At 46.0% G+C, this 15277-nt stretch overlaps 1 protein-coding gene and 1 long non-coding RNA gene across 2 annotated transcripts in view; one reads left to right on the plus strand and one right to left on the minus strand.

Moving 5' to 3' along the window:
- Positions 1-4099, plus strand: part of ENTPD2 (ectonucleoside triphosphate diphosphohydrolase 2) — a 100240-nt gene extending 96141 nt beyond the window's left edge. The window contains exon 9 of the mRNA XM_077284616.1: positions 800-4099. Coding sequence (XP_077140731.1) covers positions 800-1003 — 204 coding nt within the window. The 3' untranslated portion in view covers positions 1004-4099. The remainder of the gene's footprint in view (positions 1-799) is intronic.
- Positions 1-15277, minus strand: part of LOC143805373 (uncharacterized) — a 191373-nt gene that overhangs the window by 123169 nt on the left and 52927 nt on the right. The gene's annotated exons all lie outside the window — the stretch shown is intronic.

Below are 15277 nucleotides of genomic sequence, written 5' to 3' on the forward strand. Positions count from 1 at the left end.
CGGAAGAGCTCCGAGCCTACCCGTCAAACGGGTGCCGTCCCAACCAGGACATCAGGGAGGGACGGAGGATTAGCAGAACATCATCTAATCGAGTTGTGAGGGAACTTAAGAAACAGACACAACAGTTGTGGGGACTTTCCGTAAGCACAGCAGGGAAGGACCGCAACACCTAGCGCTAGTAGGAAGGCACAGATTTCCACCTGTGAAGAGAACTCTGGAGGTGCCATTGGACCGGCCGGACTTGCGCAGCCTGGTGAACCGTGTTCTGGACTGAGGACCCAGAGATCTTCAGTAAAGAGACTGCAACCTGGTGTCCTCGTTATTTAACCGCGACCTGCACCCCACAACTGCACCGCACCATCACAGCCTCACTATTACAGCAACACCACCATCATCCCATCATATCTTTCACTGTGCGCCCCACGGCAGGGTCACGGATCGGGCCTAGCCACCGTGACAACCCCGGAGCAGAGACTCAGAGGCCCGGTACCGGGTACCCCTCGGCCCTGCGGCAGTGGGGGCGCTACATATTGCTGAGCAAAGACCAGCTCTCTGCACAGCAATACAAATCAGAGGCCAACTGCGGACATCTGTGTGCCATGCATGGCAGTGACGTCATACACAGGCACGCAGATGTCAGCTGCTGGCATTGGTATTGCTGTTCAGAGAGCAAAGTCCGTGGGCCGCATGAAGCAGTCTCAAGTGCCGCGTGTTTGAGAACCCTGATTTACCGGAAGCTGACTTTTATATGTAATTTTTATTTACTGATCTGATTAATTTTGTGCTTGTTTTCTACAAGGCTGGTGACACTTCCATTGGCTGGGCCCTTGGATATATGCTGAACCTCACCAACATGATACCTGCAGAAGAGGCTTCTGTTCTCAAAGCCACCAACTTTAGCTCCTGGGCTGCTCTCATCTTTCTGTTCGTGATAATCATTCTTGTGGGTCTGGTTATCTTCTTCAGCACCTTCAGGTCCAGTAAACAGCAGCAAACAATATGATGTCAGACAACGATGGATGGGTCACGTCTTATTAGTTTTTCTCTGCCCAACAGAGAGGATTATTGCATATCCAATTGAGTTCCTGTATAATCCAAACTGGGTTTGATATCTTCATATATTTTAATTTGAAGCTCAGGCATGGAATGTGACAACGGATGTCTATACTGCACCCACAAGGAAGATCCATAATGATGTGTATAAGTTTTACAAAGGAAGAAGGCTTTTAATTGACATTTTTTATTGTATTTCTTTTCCGATGTTAATGTGATCAGTTGCTAACATAAGCACCATTTTTTTTTCTTTTTTTATGGTGCAAATATTTCTACACATTTTGGGTGTTTGTTCGGATACAGCCCTTCTATTGATGGTAGTATTTTGGGCTTTTAATAAGTATGGCTGCTCACAGGAGAGGAGTAATAAAGCTGCCCATGCATAGGTTCACACATTCCAAAATCCGTCTATATCCAGATTTGCATATCCCACTAAATATTTATGCTAAAAATAAGTAAAAATAAAAATAAGTTAAAGAAAAAAATAAATTAAAAAAAAAAATAAAAAGCATGGCAGCTGGAAAATCCTATATTCTGCTGCTGGTATGTTTTATATGTGTCTAGAGTCCAAGATGGACCTGGAAATGCACAAAATAGTTCTAATTCACAAGACTTAAATGCTTTCTTATTTTATTTACATGGGTACATAAGGACAATGGATATTACAATTCTCCCCATTGAAGACTTTTTGTGTATCGGGGCAGCTGTATATTACATCTACAGGTGTTTCTCACAAAATTAGAATATTATCAAAAAGTTAATTTATTTCAGTTCTTCAGTACAAAAAGTGAAACTCCTATATTATAGTCATTGCAAACAGAGTGATCTATTTCACGTGTTTATTTCTGTTAATGTTGATGATTATGGCTTACAGCCAATGAAAACCCAAAAGTCATTATATCAGTAAATTAGAATATTTTATAACACCAGCTTGAAAAATGATTTTAAAATCTGAAATGTTGGCCTACTGAAATGTATGTTCAGTAAATGCACTCAATACTTGGTCGGGGCTCCTTTTGCATCAATTACTGCATCAATGCGGCGTGGCATGGAGGCGATCAGCCTGTGGCACTGCTGAGGGGTTATGGAAGCCCAGGTTGCTTTGATAGCAGCCTTCAGCTCCTCTGCATTGTTGGGTCTGGTGTCTCATCTTCCTCTTGACTATACCCCACAGATTCTCTATGGGGTTAAGGTCAGGCGAGGTTGCTGGCCAATCAAGCACAGTGATACTGTTGTTTTTAAACCAGGTATTGGCACCTGACCACACTGCCAAAAGTTGCAAGTCCTGCTGGAGAATGAAATATCTCCCCTGATTGTGGAAACTTCACACTAGACCTCAAGCAGCTTGGATTGTGGCCTCTCCACTCTTCCTCCAGACTCTGGGACCTTTGATTTCCAAATGAAAAGCTAAATTTACTTTCATCTGAAAACACCACCTTGGACCGCTGAGCAACAGTCCAGTTCTTTTTCTCCTTGGCCCAGGTAAGACGCTTCTGGCGTTGTCTATTGGTCATGAGTGGCTTGACTCAAGGAATGTGACACTTGTAGCCCATTTCCTGGATACGTGTGTGTGTGTGTGTGTGGTGGCTCTTGAAGCAATGACTCCAGCAGCAGTCCACTCCTTGTAAATCTCCCCCAATTTTTGAATGGCCTTTTCTTAGCAATCCTTTCAAAGCTGCGGTTATCCCGGTTGCTTGTGCACCTTTTTCTACCACGCTTTTTCCTTTCACTCAACTTTCCATTAATATGCTTGGATACAGCACTGTGTGAACAGCCAGCTTCTTTAGCAATGACCTTTTGTGGCTTACCCTCCTTGTGGAGGGTGTAAATGACTGCCTTCTGGACATCTGTCAAGTCGGCAGTCTTCCCCATGATTGTGGAGCTACTGAAACAGACTATGGGACCTTTTTAAATGCTTAGGAAGCCTTTGCAGTTGTTTTTTTGTTAATTATTCTAATTTTCTGAGATAGTGACTTTTGGGTTTTCATTGGCTGCAAGCCATAATCATCAACATTAACAGAAATAAACACTTGAAATGGATCACGGTTTGTAATGACTCTATATAATATAGGAGTTTCACTTTTGGTATTGAAGTTTAACTTTTTGATATTCTAATTTTATGAGAAGCACCTGTATATTAATACTATTGTTTGCTTAGGTTATATGTGCACTTTTTTTTTTTTTTGTTTGGAGGGGGGGTGGGGGGGGGGAAGCGTTATTTTCATGAAGTAGTTTTCATTTTTGTTTTTTCTGAAGCTTCTCTGCAGCTGTTTGTCTGGAGACATCTCCCTCAGGAGATTCTTCAGAGAAGTGACGTACAATTTTGTTCTTCTAAATCTCTTCTGGAAAAAAGATAACCTTGAAAAGATCCACATATCAGCAGCAAAATGGATTTACAATAGCAAGCGTTTTCGGGAGGATACACTGTGCGCACATACCCTAAGTTTTGCAATAGTCATGTTGATAATTATTAGGCATCTGATCATAAAATGATGGGGAAGGCCATGTAGACTAACGCCAAATGAAGGGTAGATGGTTCATCTACAGTCCGCATAGCTGACCTATGTATATATGTATACTAGTTTAGTGATTTTCCCCCAAGCCTTATGCCGTTACCGAGGCAATTGTGAAGTCTAGGCCACATATGGACTGAATGTAATACACAATTTTATGTAGTAAGAAGTTTACTGCACGATTATAAAGGGCATATAACATTACTTAGTTATATATACCCACATAATGTAACTAACTATACATGGATGATTTTTTTTATGTTGTTGTGCAATACTGCCACCTACTTTAACACTGTATTACTACATCTGGATCTGTTTATAGGTTTTGAATGACGCAACCCTCTGACCAGTGGCATCAATCCAGCCCTTTATGGAGACTGTATATCAGATTTATTATCATTAGGGCAGTGGTTGCTGACTATGGCTTATGTCAGGTCTTTCTACCCGATGATTTTAGTGTTCTAACAAATGGGCATGAGCAATGTTATAACTATTGGTTATTATTGAATGGCATTAAAGGTCATAAAACTGTGCATCTACTCTATTTCTAATTATGTGCTGCATTATGATTATTTAAATTGCATATATTATGTTAGAAAGCTACAGTGTCAATAGATTGTTGTTGTTTTTTTAACACTATCTATTGTATGAAGATCTGATTGTGGTCAGTGAATGGAAAAATGTCATTTTCATTCAGATTGGTAAAGTGTCCTGGTCGCACAGGTGCAAATCACATCACAAAAAAAGTACTAATACTTTTAGCGATACAGCAGTGTCTGCAGGACTGATTTGTGACAAATTGTCAAGATCTGGAATGTTTCTGTTCACTGACGGCATGCAGGGATCTTAAATGGTAAGGAATTGCCGAATATTTAATTATACAGGCCATTCAGTTGCTACATTGCCTGGAAAAATTGCTGTATCTACTGAAAGACAGTCGACCGTAATGAAATTTGGATTTTACATACTTTTGTCGCCAAGATTCACTGTGCTTTCACTTCTCATTGACCAAGAGACTTCTCATGCCGAGTGATCTCGCTGACTTGTCGCCTGGCTGGTCATCTCCAGTACGAGACACTTGCCGCACACCTTTTTGTGTGATGTTTGCATTTCACTCCTACCAAATTCATTTTCCGTTTTTGCTCCCCTTCTTCCCAGAGCCATAGCTTTATTTATTTTTTCTAAAAAAAACCCAAACTTTTTCAGTCAATATGGCCATGTGAGGGCTTGTTCAAAAGTACAACTTGTCTCGCAAAAACACCACCATTGGTTTAAACATATCATGTACTGGAAAACGGGGAAAAAATATTCCTAGTGCGGTGAAATTGCAAAAGTGCACGTAGAAGCGTCTTGGACGCGAAACGGCCGTCGTCCTTCCCCGAATTCCTCCTGCACCTGCCTGTCCCATGAACTTTGTCCACAGATCCACAATGGTTTAATAATGGACTTCGTTGAAACAGCTCATGGGTGAGTGCTGCATTTTTTCTGCTCTTGCACATTTTTTTGCTAAACTGACCTGCCGCTATGATTCTCCAGGTCATTATGAGTTCAGACACCAAACATGTATAGGTTCTTTTTTTATTTAAGTGGTGAAGAAAAAAAATAAAAAAACTTGTTTAACCCCTTTCTGACATCAGACATAATAATCTGACCATGTGACCTGGGTCTATCTGACCAGGGACGGATTATTACATCCGCGCAATTGCCCGCACACACGGGCAAATAAAAATCTAAATATATTGTATCTATAAATAAATATTTGAAAAAAATATAAACTAATTGTTTCCAGCCAGCTAACGCTCGGCATGCTCATTGCTATCTAATTAACGCTGCTGGTGATTAAACTAAAGATGACAACATTCAATAGCGCTTACGCAGGTGGTAAATTAACGTGTGGTAATGTGTGAGGACAGAGCCTCGTATGGTAATTTGTGAGGAAGGAGCCTTGTGTGGTAATGTGTGGGGACGCAGCCTTGTGTGGTAATGTGGGGGGGCGTTATTAGCTGTGGTAATGTGGTGGGTAGGCGGGATTATGTGTGATGTGGTGGGGGGGCGGGATTGTGTGGTAATGTGGTGGGATTATGTGTAGTAATGTGGTGGGGGCGGGATTGTGTGGTGATGTGTTGGGGGGTGGGATTGTGTGTGGTAATGTGGTGGGGGGCGGGATTATGTGTGGTGGGTGGTGGGATTGTGTGTGGTAATGGGGTGGGCATGTGGTGGGGGCGGGATTATGTGTGGTGGGTGGTGGGATTGTGTGGTGATGTGTTGGGAGCGGGATTGTGTGTGGTAATGTGGTGAGGGGTCATGATTGTGTGTGGTGGGGGGCGGGATTGTGTGGTGATGTATACAAAACTCCCAAATACATTTTGTGAGCGCACGAGGTCTGGCAGTAAATACGCCAAAAGACCCCGACCTCACCAAATCAGCTCAAAACAAACCATGCCAAAAGGAGAAAAATTCAGAGCAATGATTTATAAAACAAACTTTAATTGCCATAAATAGTACAAAAATATATATCAAAACATTACATTATTTGATGACTAGAGCACAGGATGAATGTCCCAGGAATGCTGGAAAAGCGCCCATCCCCCCGCTCCCCCAGATGTAAATACCCTTGTAATGGTATGCATAAGGAAAAGCACCTACACTATCCAACCAAGGTCACCCCAAAACAGTGGGATTCTATAGTAATGCCATTAAGTATGGTGGTGGAAAGAGGGTGCTAGCACTTACCACTACACAGAGGTAGGAGGGGGCGGTCGGGCGATGGTCCCCAAGGCACGTTTCGTGGCCACCAGTGCCACTTCCTCAGGGGGATAACCATATACTGCCTAACAGGACCTTAAAATAGCCCTTGGCCCCGGTCACATGGTACACAGCAGCCAATCACAGTGGCGCCATCGGCACATATGCACTGTGTCTGGCAGGTCCCGGCCGTGAAACTCAGTGTCAGACCAGGTGCGCACGCCCAGGGCAAAAAAATGCCCGGAGCGCACACACCGGGCCCTGAGACGCCGGTCCACACAGGGACAGGACGAGTCACAGCGCGATGCGCACGGCCACTGATGAGGGAAGATACTAAGATGCACAATATAGGTATAAAAGCTACTCCCTCCACATCCACTACTCATAGCTACTACCAATACAGGACAATTGGGGACCCATCAAAAATACAGCTCATAATAAAAACCGGTAAATAAATAAATATACAAAGTGGAACTAAGCCGTTTTCTATACATCGGCTTCACATTATAGTGGGAAAGGTGCATCGCTTCAGTATAACAGTCTCCATAGTAAGAATATTTGTCCCATTTTCTCTGAAGCAGATGTCTTGATGAGTCCACTTTGCCCCGATTTGGATGGTATCCACGCTGGTTACTTGAATGGAGCCAAGGACATATTCAAAAGGCAAACCTTAAGGCCATGTGCACACGTACAGTATTTTTCGCGTTTTTTTCGCGTCTTTTCGCTATAAAAACGCGAAAAAAACGCTAACATATGCCTCCCATTATTTTCAGTGTATTCCGCATTTTTTGTGCAAATGTAGCCTTTTTTTCCGCGAAAAAATCGCATCGCGGAAAAAAAAGCAACATGTTCATTAAAATGCGGAATTGCAGGGGATTCCGCACACCTAGGAGTCCATTGATCTGCTTACTTCCCGCACGGGGCTGTGCACACCATGCGGGAAGTAAGCAGATTATGTGCGGTTGGTACCCAGGGTGGAGGAGAGGAGACTCTCCTCCACGCACTGGGCACCATATAAGTGGTAAAAAATAAGAATTAAAATAAAAAATAGTCCTATACTCACCCTCGATGTCTTCCCGCCTCTCCGCTACATGCTGCCGCTTCGGTTTCTGTAGCTGGTGTGCGGTGAAGGACCTGCCGATGACGTCACTTTCTTGTGATTGGTCGTGAGCGGTCATGTGACCGCTCACGTGACCGTGACGTCATGGAAGGTCCTGCGCGCACACACCAGCTATAGGAAGAGGAACGGACGCCGCCGAGGAGATGTCTGGGTGAGTATAAGCATTTTTTTATTTTTTTTATTATTTTTAAACATTCTATCTTTTACTATAGATGCGGCATAAGCAGCATCTATAGTAAAAAGTTGGTCACACTTGTCAAACAGTATGTTTGACAAGTGTGACCAACCTGTCAGTCAGTTTTCCAAGCGATGCTACAGATCGCTTGGAAAACTTTAGCATTCTGCAAGCTAATTACGCTTGCAGAATGCTAAAAAAAAACGCGAAAAAAACGCAAAAAAAAAAAGCGGATTTCTTGCAGAAAATTTCCGGATTTCTTCAGGAAATTTCTGCAAGAAATCCGGACGTGTGCACATACCCTAAGGCCTCGGATCAATTATTATCACTAATAATGTAAATAAACCAGAGGTTAAAAACACAAACATAAAAACAGATGCTAAAACCAAAAAATCCCGAACCATACATGGGATAAGGACGCCCAGGGCTGGAAGGGTCATATACTTAAATACAAAAGGAAGCAGAGGATGACACCTTGGCACACACAAATAAGGAATAAACAATAGGGAGTACAAACGGTACCAGGGATTCCCAGCCAGTCTCCCATGCTGGTCCTTGCCTAGCCTCAAGCTGCTTAGCATTTACGATCTGACGAGGGCAGGCACATTCAGCTTAGTGTGGCCATTAAGTACTCATAAATAGGGAGCAAAGCTTAAAGCCTCATTCAGACCCGCTGGTGACATAGTACCAAGTCTAACTATCCACCTAGTTTCTTTTTGTGCTAGAAGTTTTTTATTGTCCCCACCCCGAATACCCAAGTGCAAGGCATCAATACCCCTCACCTTTAATAGATTTGCATTGCACTTATGGTGCCGCAAAAAATGTCGTGGAATGGGTTTAAGGTCCGACGTGTCGGTCACTGTCTTGGCCGCACCAATGTCCCGGACACGCTCACGGACACGGACTCTCAGCTCCCGTGTGGTAAGGCCTATGTAAATCATAGGACACTGGCATGTCGCATAGTAGATTACATTAGTGGTGCTGCATGAGATCCGTTCCCTGATGTCAAATTCTCTCGTTCCATCGGTAGAAGTGAAACTGGAGCATCGCAGGACATTGGTGCAGGCAAGACAGTGCCCGCACGGGAAACACCCCAAAGTGGGGCCCCTCGAACCAAATGGGTTACTCGGACCGGGGACATAGTGGCTACGCACCAGCAGGTCATTCAAATTTTTGCATCTCCTAGAGGTCATCTGAGGGTATGGGCCAAGGGAGGCCGCCAGGGAGTTCTCGGCCCCAAGAACTGACCAGTGCTTGGCAAGGATGGAGCGCATCCCATTCCACTCATGATTGTACGTAGAAATAAAGCGAATGGTGCCAGCCCCATTCCTGCCAACCTGCCGGTCACGTGGATGCAGTAGAGTCTCACGTGGGGTCTTTCTGGCGCGATCATAACCATGTTTTATGGATCGCCGGCTATACCCCAGAGCCAAAAATCGGTCCCTGAGATCAGAGGCCTGTGCCTCAAATTTTGACTCAGAGGAGCAGATTCGCCGCATCCTCAGGAATTGTCCGATCGGGACGGCCCTAACCGTGGATGGATCATGTGCCGATGAGGCATGCAACAGTGCGTTAACAGAGGTCGACTTCCTGAAGACATCCGCCTGGATACGACGATGGTTGTCGATCTCAAGACGGACGTCCAGAAAGTCGACCGCAACCTCACTGTAAACGTGCGTAAGTTTAATATTAAGAGTGTTGTTACTCACAGCACCCATAAAGTCCTGGAGCTGCTGGACAGTCCCATCCCACAAAAAAAGAATGTCATCAATGAAGCGATACCAGCACAGCACATGGGAGGCGGCCGGTGGGCCCTCGTCGCCAAAAAGGAATCTCTCCCAATAACCAAGGAAGAGATTACCATACGAAGGCGCACAGGCCGCGCCCAAGACAAGGGGGGGGAACATTGTGGTCTGGCCAAGTGATAAATATGAGCGAGAGGCATTCCGCCAGCTCCGGAACTCTGACACCTACATTAGGTTGTCCTCCAATCCGATGGTGATATACCTGCGGGAATTAGAGCAGGTTCTATTTGGAGCTTTCGAGGGGGGTATTATCCCCAAAAAGGTCTTCGATGGTTTGATGGTCAGATCCCCCAGAACTCCTACCTTTTATTTGTTGCCCAAAGTCCACAAGGATGCCCTCAACCCCCCGGGACGTCCGATTGTGTCTGGGATTGGGGGTTTATGTGACCGTGTGTGTCAATTTATTGATTTCTATCTGAAGCCCCTAGTCCAGACATTACCTTCTTATATCAGTGACACCACGGATGTCCTAGCACGGGTTGACGGCATCCTTGTGGACAAAGCAACCCTTCTCGTCACTGCTGACGTTGAAGGGCTGTATACTTGCATAGAACACTCTTGTGGGTTGGAGGCGGTTCGCTTCTTCCTCGGGACCTCCGATCTGGACGGCCCTTTACGTGGATTGATACTTGAGCTGCTGGACTTTGTTCTCACACACAATTTTTTCGTCTTTAAAGACGTTTTTTATTTACAGAAGCGCGGCGCAGCCTGTGCGCCTTCGTATGCTAATCTCTTCCTTGGTTATTGGGAGAGATTCCTTTTTGGCGACGAGGGCCCACCGGCTGCCTCCCATGTGCTGTGCTGGTATTGCTTCATTGATGACATTCTTTTTTTGTGGGATGGGACTGTCCAGCAGCTCCAGGACTTTATGGGTGCTGTGAATAACAACACTCTTAATATTAAACTTACGCACGTTTACAGTGAGGTTGCGGTCGACTTTCTGGACGTCAGTCTTGAGATCGACAACCATCGTCGTATCCAGGCGGATGTCTTCAGGAAGTCGACCTCTGTTAACGCACTGTTGCATGCCTCATCGGCACATGATCCATCCACGGTTAGGGCCGTCCCGATCGGACAATTCCTGAGGATGCGGCGAATCTGCTCCTCTGAGTCAAAATTTGAGGCACAGGCCTCTGATCTCAGGGACCGATTTTTGGCTCTGGGGTATAGCCGGCGATCCATAAAACATTGTTATGATCGCGCCAGAAAGACCCCACGTGAGACTCTACTGCATCCACGTGACCGGCAGGTTGGCAGGGATGGGGCTGGCACCATTCGCTTTATTTCTACGTACAATCATGAGTGGAATGGGATGCGCTCCATCCTTGCCAAGCACTGGTTAGTTCTTGGGGCTGAGCCCTCCCTGGCGGCCTCCCTTGGCCCATACCCTCAGATGACCTCTAGGAGATGCAAAAATTTGAATGACCTGCTGGTGCGTAGCCACTATGTCCCCAGTCCGAGTAACCCATTTGGTTCGAGGGGCCCCACTTTGGGGTGTTTCCCGTGCGGGCACTGTCTTGCCTGCACCAATGTCCTGCGATGCTCCAGTTTCACTTCTACTGATGGAACGAGAGAATTTGACATCAGGGAACGGATCTCATGCAGCACAACTAATGTAATCTACTATGCGACATGCCAGTGTCCTATGATTTACATAGGCCTTACCACACGGGAGCTGAGAGTCCGTGTCCGTGAGCATGTCCGGGACATTGGTGCGGCCAAGACAGTGACCGACACGTCGGACCTTAAACCCATTCCACGACATTTTTTGCGGCACCATAAGTGCAATGCAAATCTATTAAAGGTGAGGGGTATTGATGCCTTGCACTTGGGTATTCGGGGTGGGGACAATAAAAAACTTCTAGCACAAAAAGAAACTAGGCGGATAGTTAGACTTGGTACTATGTCACCAGCGGGTCTGAATGAGGCTTTAAGCTTTGCTCCCTATTTATGAGTACTTAATGGCCACACTAAGCTGAATGTGCCTGCCCTCGTCAGATCGTAAATGCTAAGCAGCTTGAATTTTTCTCCTTTTGGCATTGTGTGGTGATGTGTTGGGGGCGGGATTGTGTGGTAATGTGGTGGGGTTGTGTGTGGTATTGCCAAGAGCAAGCGACACTACTCCGTTCTCCTCCTCCTCGACCTGTCGGCTGCCTTTGACACAGTGGACCATTCTCTATTATTACAGATGCTCTCATCCCTTGGCATCACAGACTTGGCCCTATCCTGGATCTCCTCATACCTAACAGACCGGACATTCAGCGTCTCCCACTCACACACCACCTCCTCACCTCGCCCCCTATCTGTCGGAGTCCCACAAGGTTCAGTCCTTGGGCCCCTGCTCTTCTCCATTTACACCTTTGGCCTGGGACAGCTCATAGAATCTCATGGCTTTCAGTATCACCTCTATGCTGATGACACACAGATCTACATCTCTGGACCAGATATCACCTCCCTACTAACCAGAATCCCTCAGTCTGTCCACTATTTCATCCTTCTTCTCCGCTAGATTTCTCAAACTTAACATGGACAAAACAATAGAATTCATCATCTTTCCCCCATCTCACGCGACCCCCCCAACGAACCTATCCATTACAGTAAATGGCTGCCCACTCTCCCCAGTCCCACAAGCTCGCTGCCTCGGGGTAATCCTTGACGCTGATCTCTCCTTCAAACCACATATCCAAGCCCTTTCCACTTCCTGCTGACTTCAACTCAAAAATATTTCACAAATCCGTTCATTCCTCAACCAAGAATCTGCAAAAACCCTAGTCCATGCCCTCATCATCTCTCGCCTCGACTACTGCAACCTCCTGCTCTGTGGCCTCCCCTCGAACACTCTCGCACCCCTCCAATCTATTCTAAACTCTGCTGCCCGACTAATCCACCTGTCCCCCCGCTATTCTCCGGCCTCTCCCCTTTGTCAATCCCTTCACTGGCTCCCCATTGCCCAGAGACTCCAGTACAAAACCCTAACGATGACATACAAAGCCATCCACAACCTGTCTCCTCCATACATCTGTGACCTCATCTCCCGGTACTTACCTACACGCAACCTCCGATCCTCACAAGATCTCCTTCTCTACTCCCCTCTTATCTCCTCTTCCCACAATCGTATACAAGATTTATCTCGCGTATCACCCCTACTCTGGAACCTTCTACCACAACACATCAGACTCTCGCCTACCATCAGAATCTTCAAAAAGAATCTGAAGACCCACCTCTTCCGACAAGCCTACAACCTGCAGTAACCACCGATCAACCAACCGCTGCACGATCAGCTCTATCCTCACCTACTGTATTCTCACCCATCCCTTGTAGATTGTGAGCCTTTGCGGGCAGGGTCCTCTCTCCTCCTGTACCAGTTATGACTTGTATTGTTTAAGATTATTGTACTTGTTTTTATTATGTATACCCCTCCTCACATGTAAAGCGCCATGGAATAAATGGCGCTATAACAATAAATAATAATAATATTGGGGTGGGGGGCGGGATTGTGTGTGGTACTGTGGTGGGGGGCGGGATTGTGTGTGGTACTGTGGGGGGGGGCGGGATTGTGTGTGGTAATGTGGTGGGGGCGGGATTGTGTGTGGTGGTGGCGGAACTACTGTGCAGGGGGCGGGATTAGCACGTAATCGCGAAGATATATATATATATATATATATATATATATATATATTTGGTATGTCTGCGTCCGCAACAACCCAATCTATAAAATTGTCCTACTAGTTGACCTCTTTAGTGAACACCATAAAAAAGGCAAAAATAATGCTTTATTATACCACTGAACAAAAAGTGGAATAAAACGTAATTAAAAAGAAACTCAAAAACCTGGTACCGCTGAAAACGTCATCTTCTGCAAAAAAACAAGCTGCCATACAGCTCCATCAGCAGAAAAATAGTTATAGCTCTCAGAATAAAGGGATGCAAAAATAATAATTGTCTATGAAAGTTTGTGTAAAAGCGCCAAAATATAAACAAGATAAGTGAGGAATCACTGTAATCGTACTGACCCGAAGAATAAAACTACCCTATAAATTTTACCACACACGGAATAACATAACCCAACCCAAAAAAAAAAATCCTGAATTGCTGGTTTTTGTTCCTTCTGCCTCCCAAAAATTGGAATAGAAAGCAATCAAAAAATCTCATGTGCCCGAAAAATGGTATGTGATATATGTGATGGTGTAGCCCTGTGGCAGCTAGGGGGCGCTCTGTGCGCTCTGCGAGATATGCATGGAGGCGTATCTGTTGTGGTGATATTCGTGGTGAACCTGTAATCGGCAGTGTTGTGAATGGCTGATATGTGTCGCAGAGGGAGTCTGCGTAGTAAGTCTGATGTTTTGTGTTTATGCTGGGACCTGTAGTCCCTCAAGAGTTTCTGTAATGTGTATAGTTAAGTTTGGGTGACTTACTAGGCTAGTCATGAAAGACGGGAGGGTCAGACTAGCCACACATCCACACACACATCCAGGGGTGTGGTTTCAGGTATATAATGTGACCAGGATGTGGGTCACATGGGAGGTGTGTCCGGTAGGTCCTGTGTGGTTCCTGTGTGGAACCTGTGTATGGACCTGACCGGTGAAGGTGCTGGATCGTCCTGGGAATGACTAGGGTCCGGAGAGCACCTGGGAACGGTGCGGGACTGTCCTAGGAATGACTAGGGTCCCGAATGGTGCTGGATTGGCCTAGGAATGACTAGGGTCCGGAGAGCACCTGGGAACGGTGCGGGACTGTCCTAGGAATGACTAGGGTCCCGAATGGTGCTGGATTGGCCTAGGAATGACTAGGGTCCGGAGAGCACCTAAGACCGTGAGACTTGGCTTCGGGTGGCCTGGGTATTGGATGTGCCCGGCTGCGGAAGGACGTCCTGAAGAATACCCGGACTAGGCCACCGGCGTGATCCTGGTAACCTGAGGTAACGGGTGGAGGACGGGGTCCAGGACCTAAGCTGACAGGTGGAGGACGGGGTCCAGGACCTGTTGTGACAGGTGGAGGACGGGGTCCAGGACCTGTTGTGACAGGTGGAGGACGGGGTCCAGGACCTAAGCTGAAAGGTGGAGGACGGGGTCCAGGACCTAAGCTGACAGGTGGAGGACGGGGTCCAGGACCTGTGGTAACGAGGTGAGGACCAGGATCTGCGGGGCCAGAGACTGTTCCTGTGTGGGGAAGCTGCAGTCCTTCGGTGAGGTCCGGACTGACTACTGTGTGCCGGACAGGCAAGTTGGGGACCCCCGTTAGGCAGCTTACCCAGAAGCATGTTAACAGAGTGTGGGGAAGCTGGAGTCCTTCGGTGAGATCTGGACTGACTACTGTGTATTGACCAGGCGAGTTGGTGATCCCCGTTAGGCAGCTTACCCAAAGGCTGTTGGAAGAGTCGGCAAGGTGGAGCAGGAGCTCCCGTCAGGTACCAAAGAGACTGTTGGTGCCTGTTGTATTCTATGTAATGAACTGTGCTTAACCCGGTTTATGTGGCTTAAATAAACCGTATGGACTGCTTTCTTTTATAAACCCGTGCTGTGTGCTTAAATATCGCGGTCAAGCGAGTGTCCCCCAACACTCTCAGTAAGAGAAACCTTACAGGTACCAATAAAAACGTCAACTCGTACCTGCAAAAAACAAGCCCTCATATGACTCTGTGGGCCAAAATATGGAAAATTATAGCTCTCAAAATATGTTGATGCAAAAACTATATTTTGCAATAAAAAACGCATTTTAGTGTGGAAGCAGCCATACATAAAAACCCGATATAAATCTGGTATCGCTGTAATCACACCAACCCAAAGAATAAAGTCGCCTAATCGCTTATACCCCATGAGTAACAGCACAAAAAAATAAAAACAATTCTTCACCTGCTATTGACTTT

Source organism: Ranitomeya variabilis, chromosome 2 (assembly GCF_051348905.1).
Source record: "Ranitomeya variabilis isolate aRanVar5 chromosome 2, aRanVar5.hap1, whole genome shotgun sequence".
NCBI lineage: Eukaryota > Metazoa > Chordata > Amphibia > Anura > Dendrobatidae > Ranitomeya > Ranitomeya variabilis.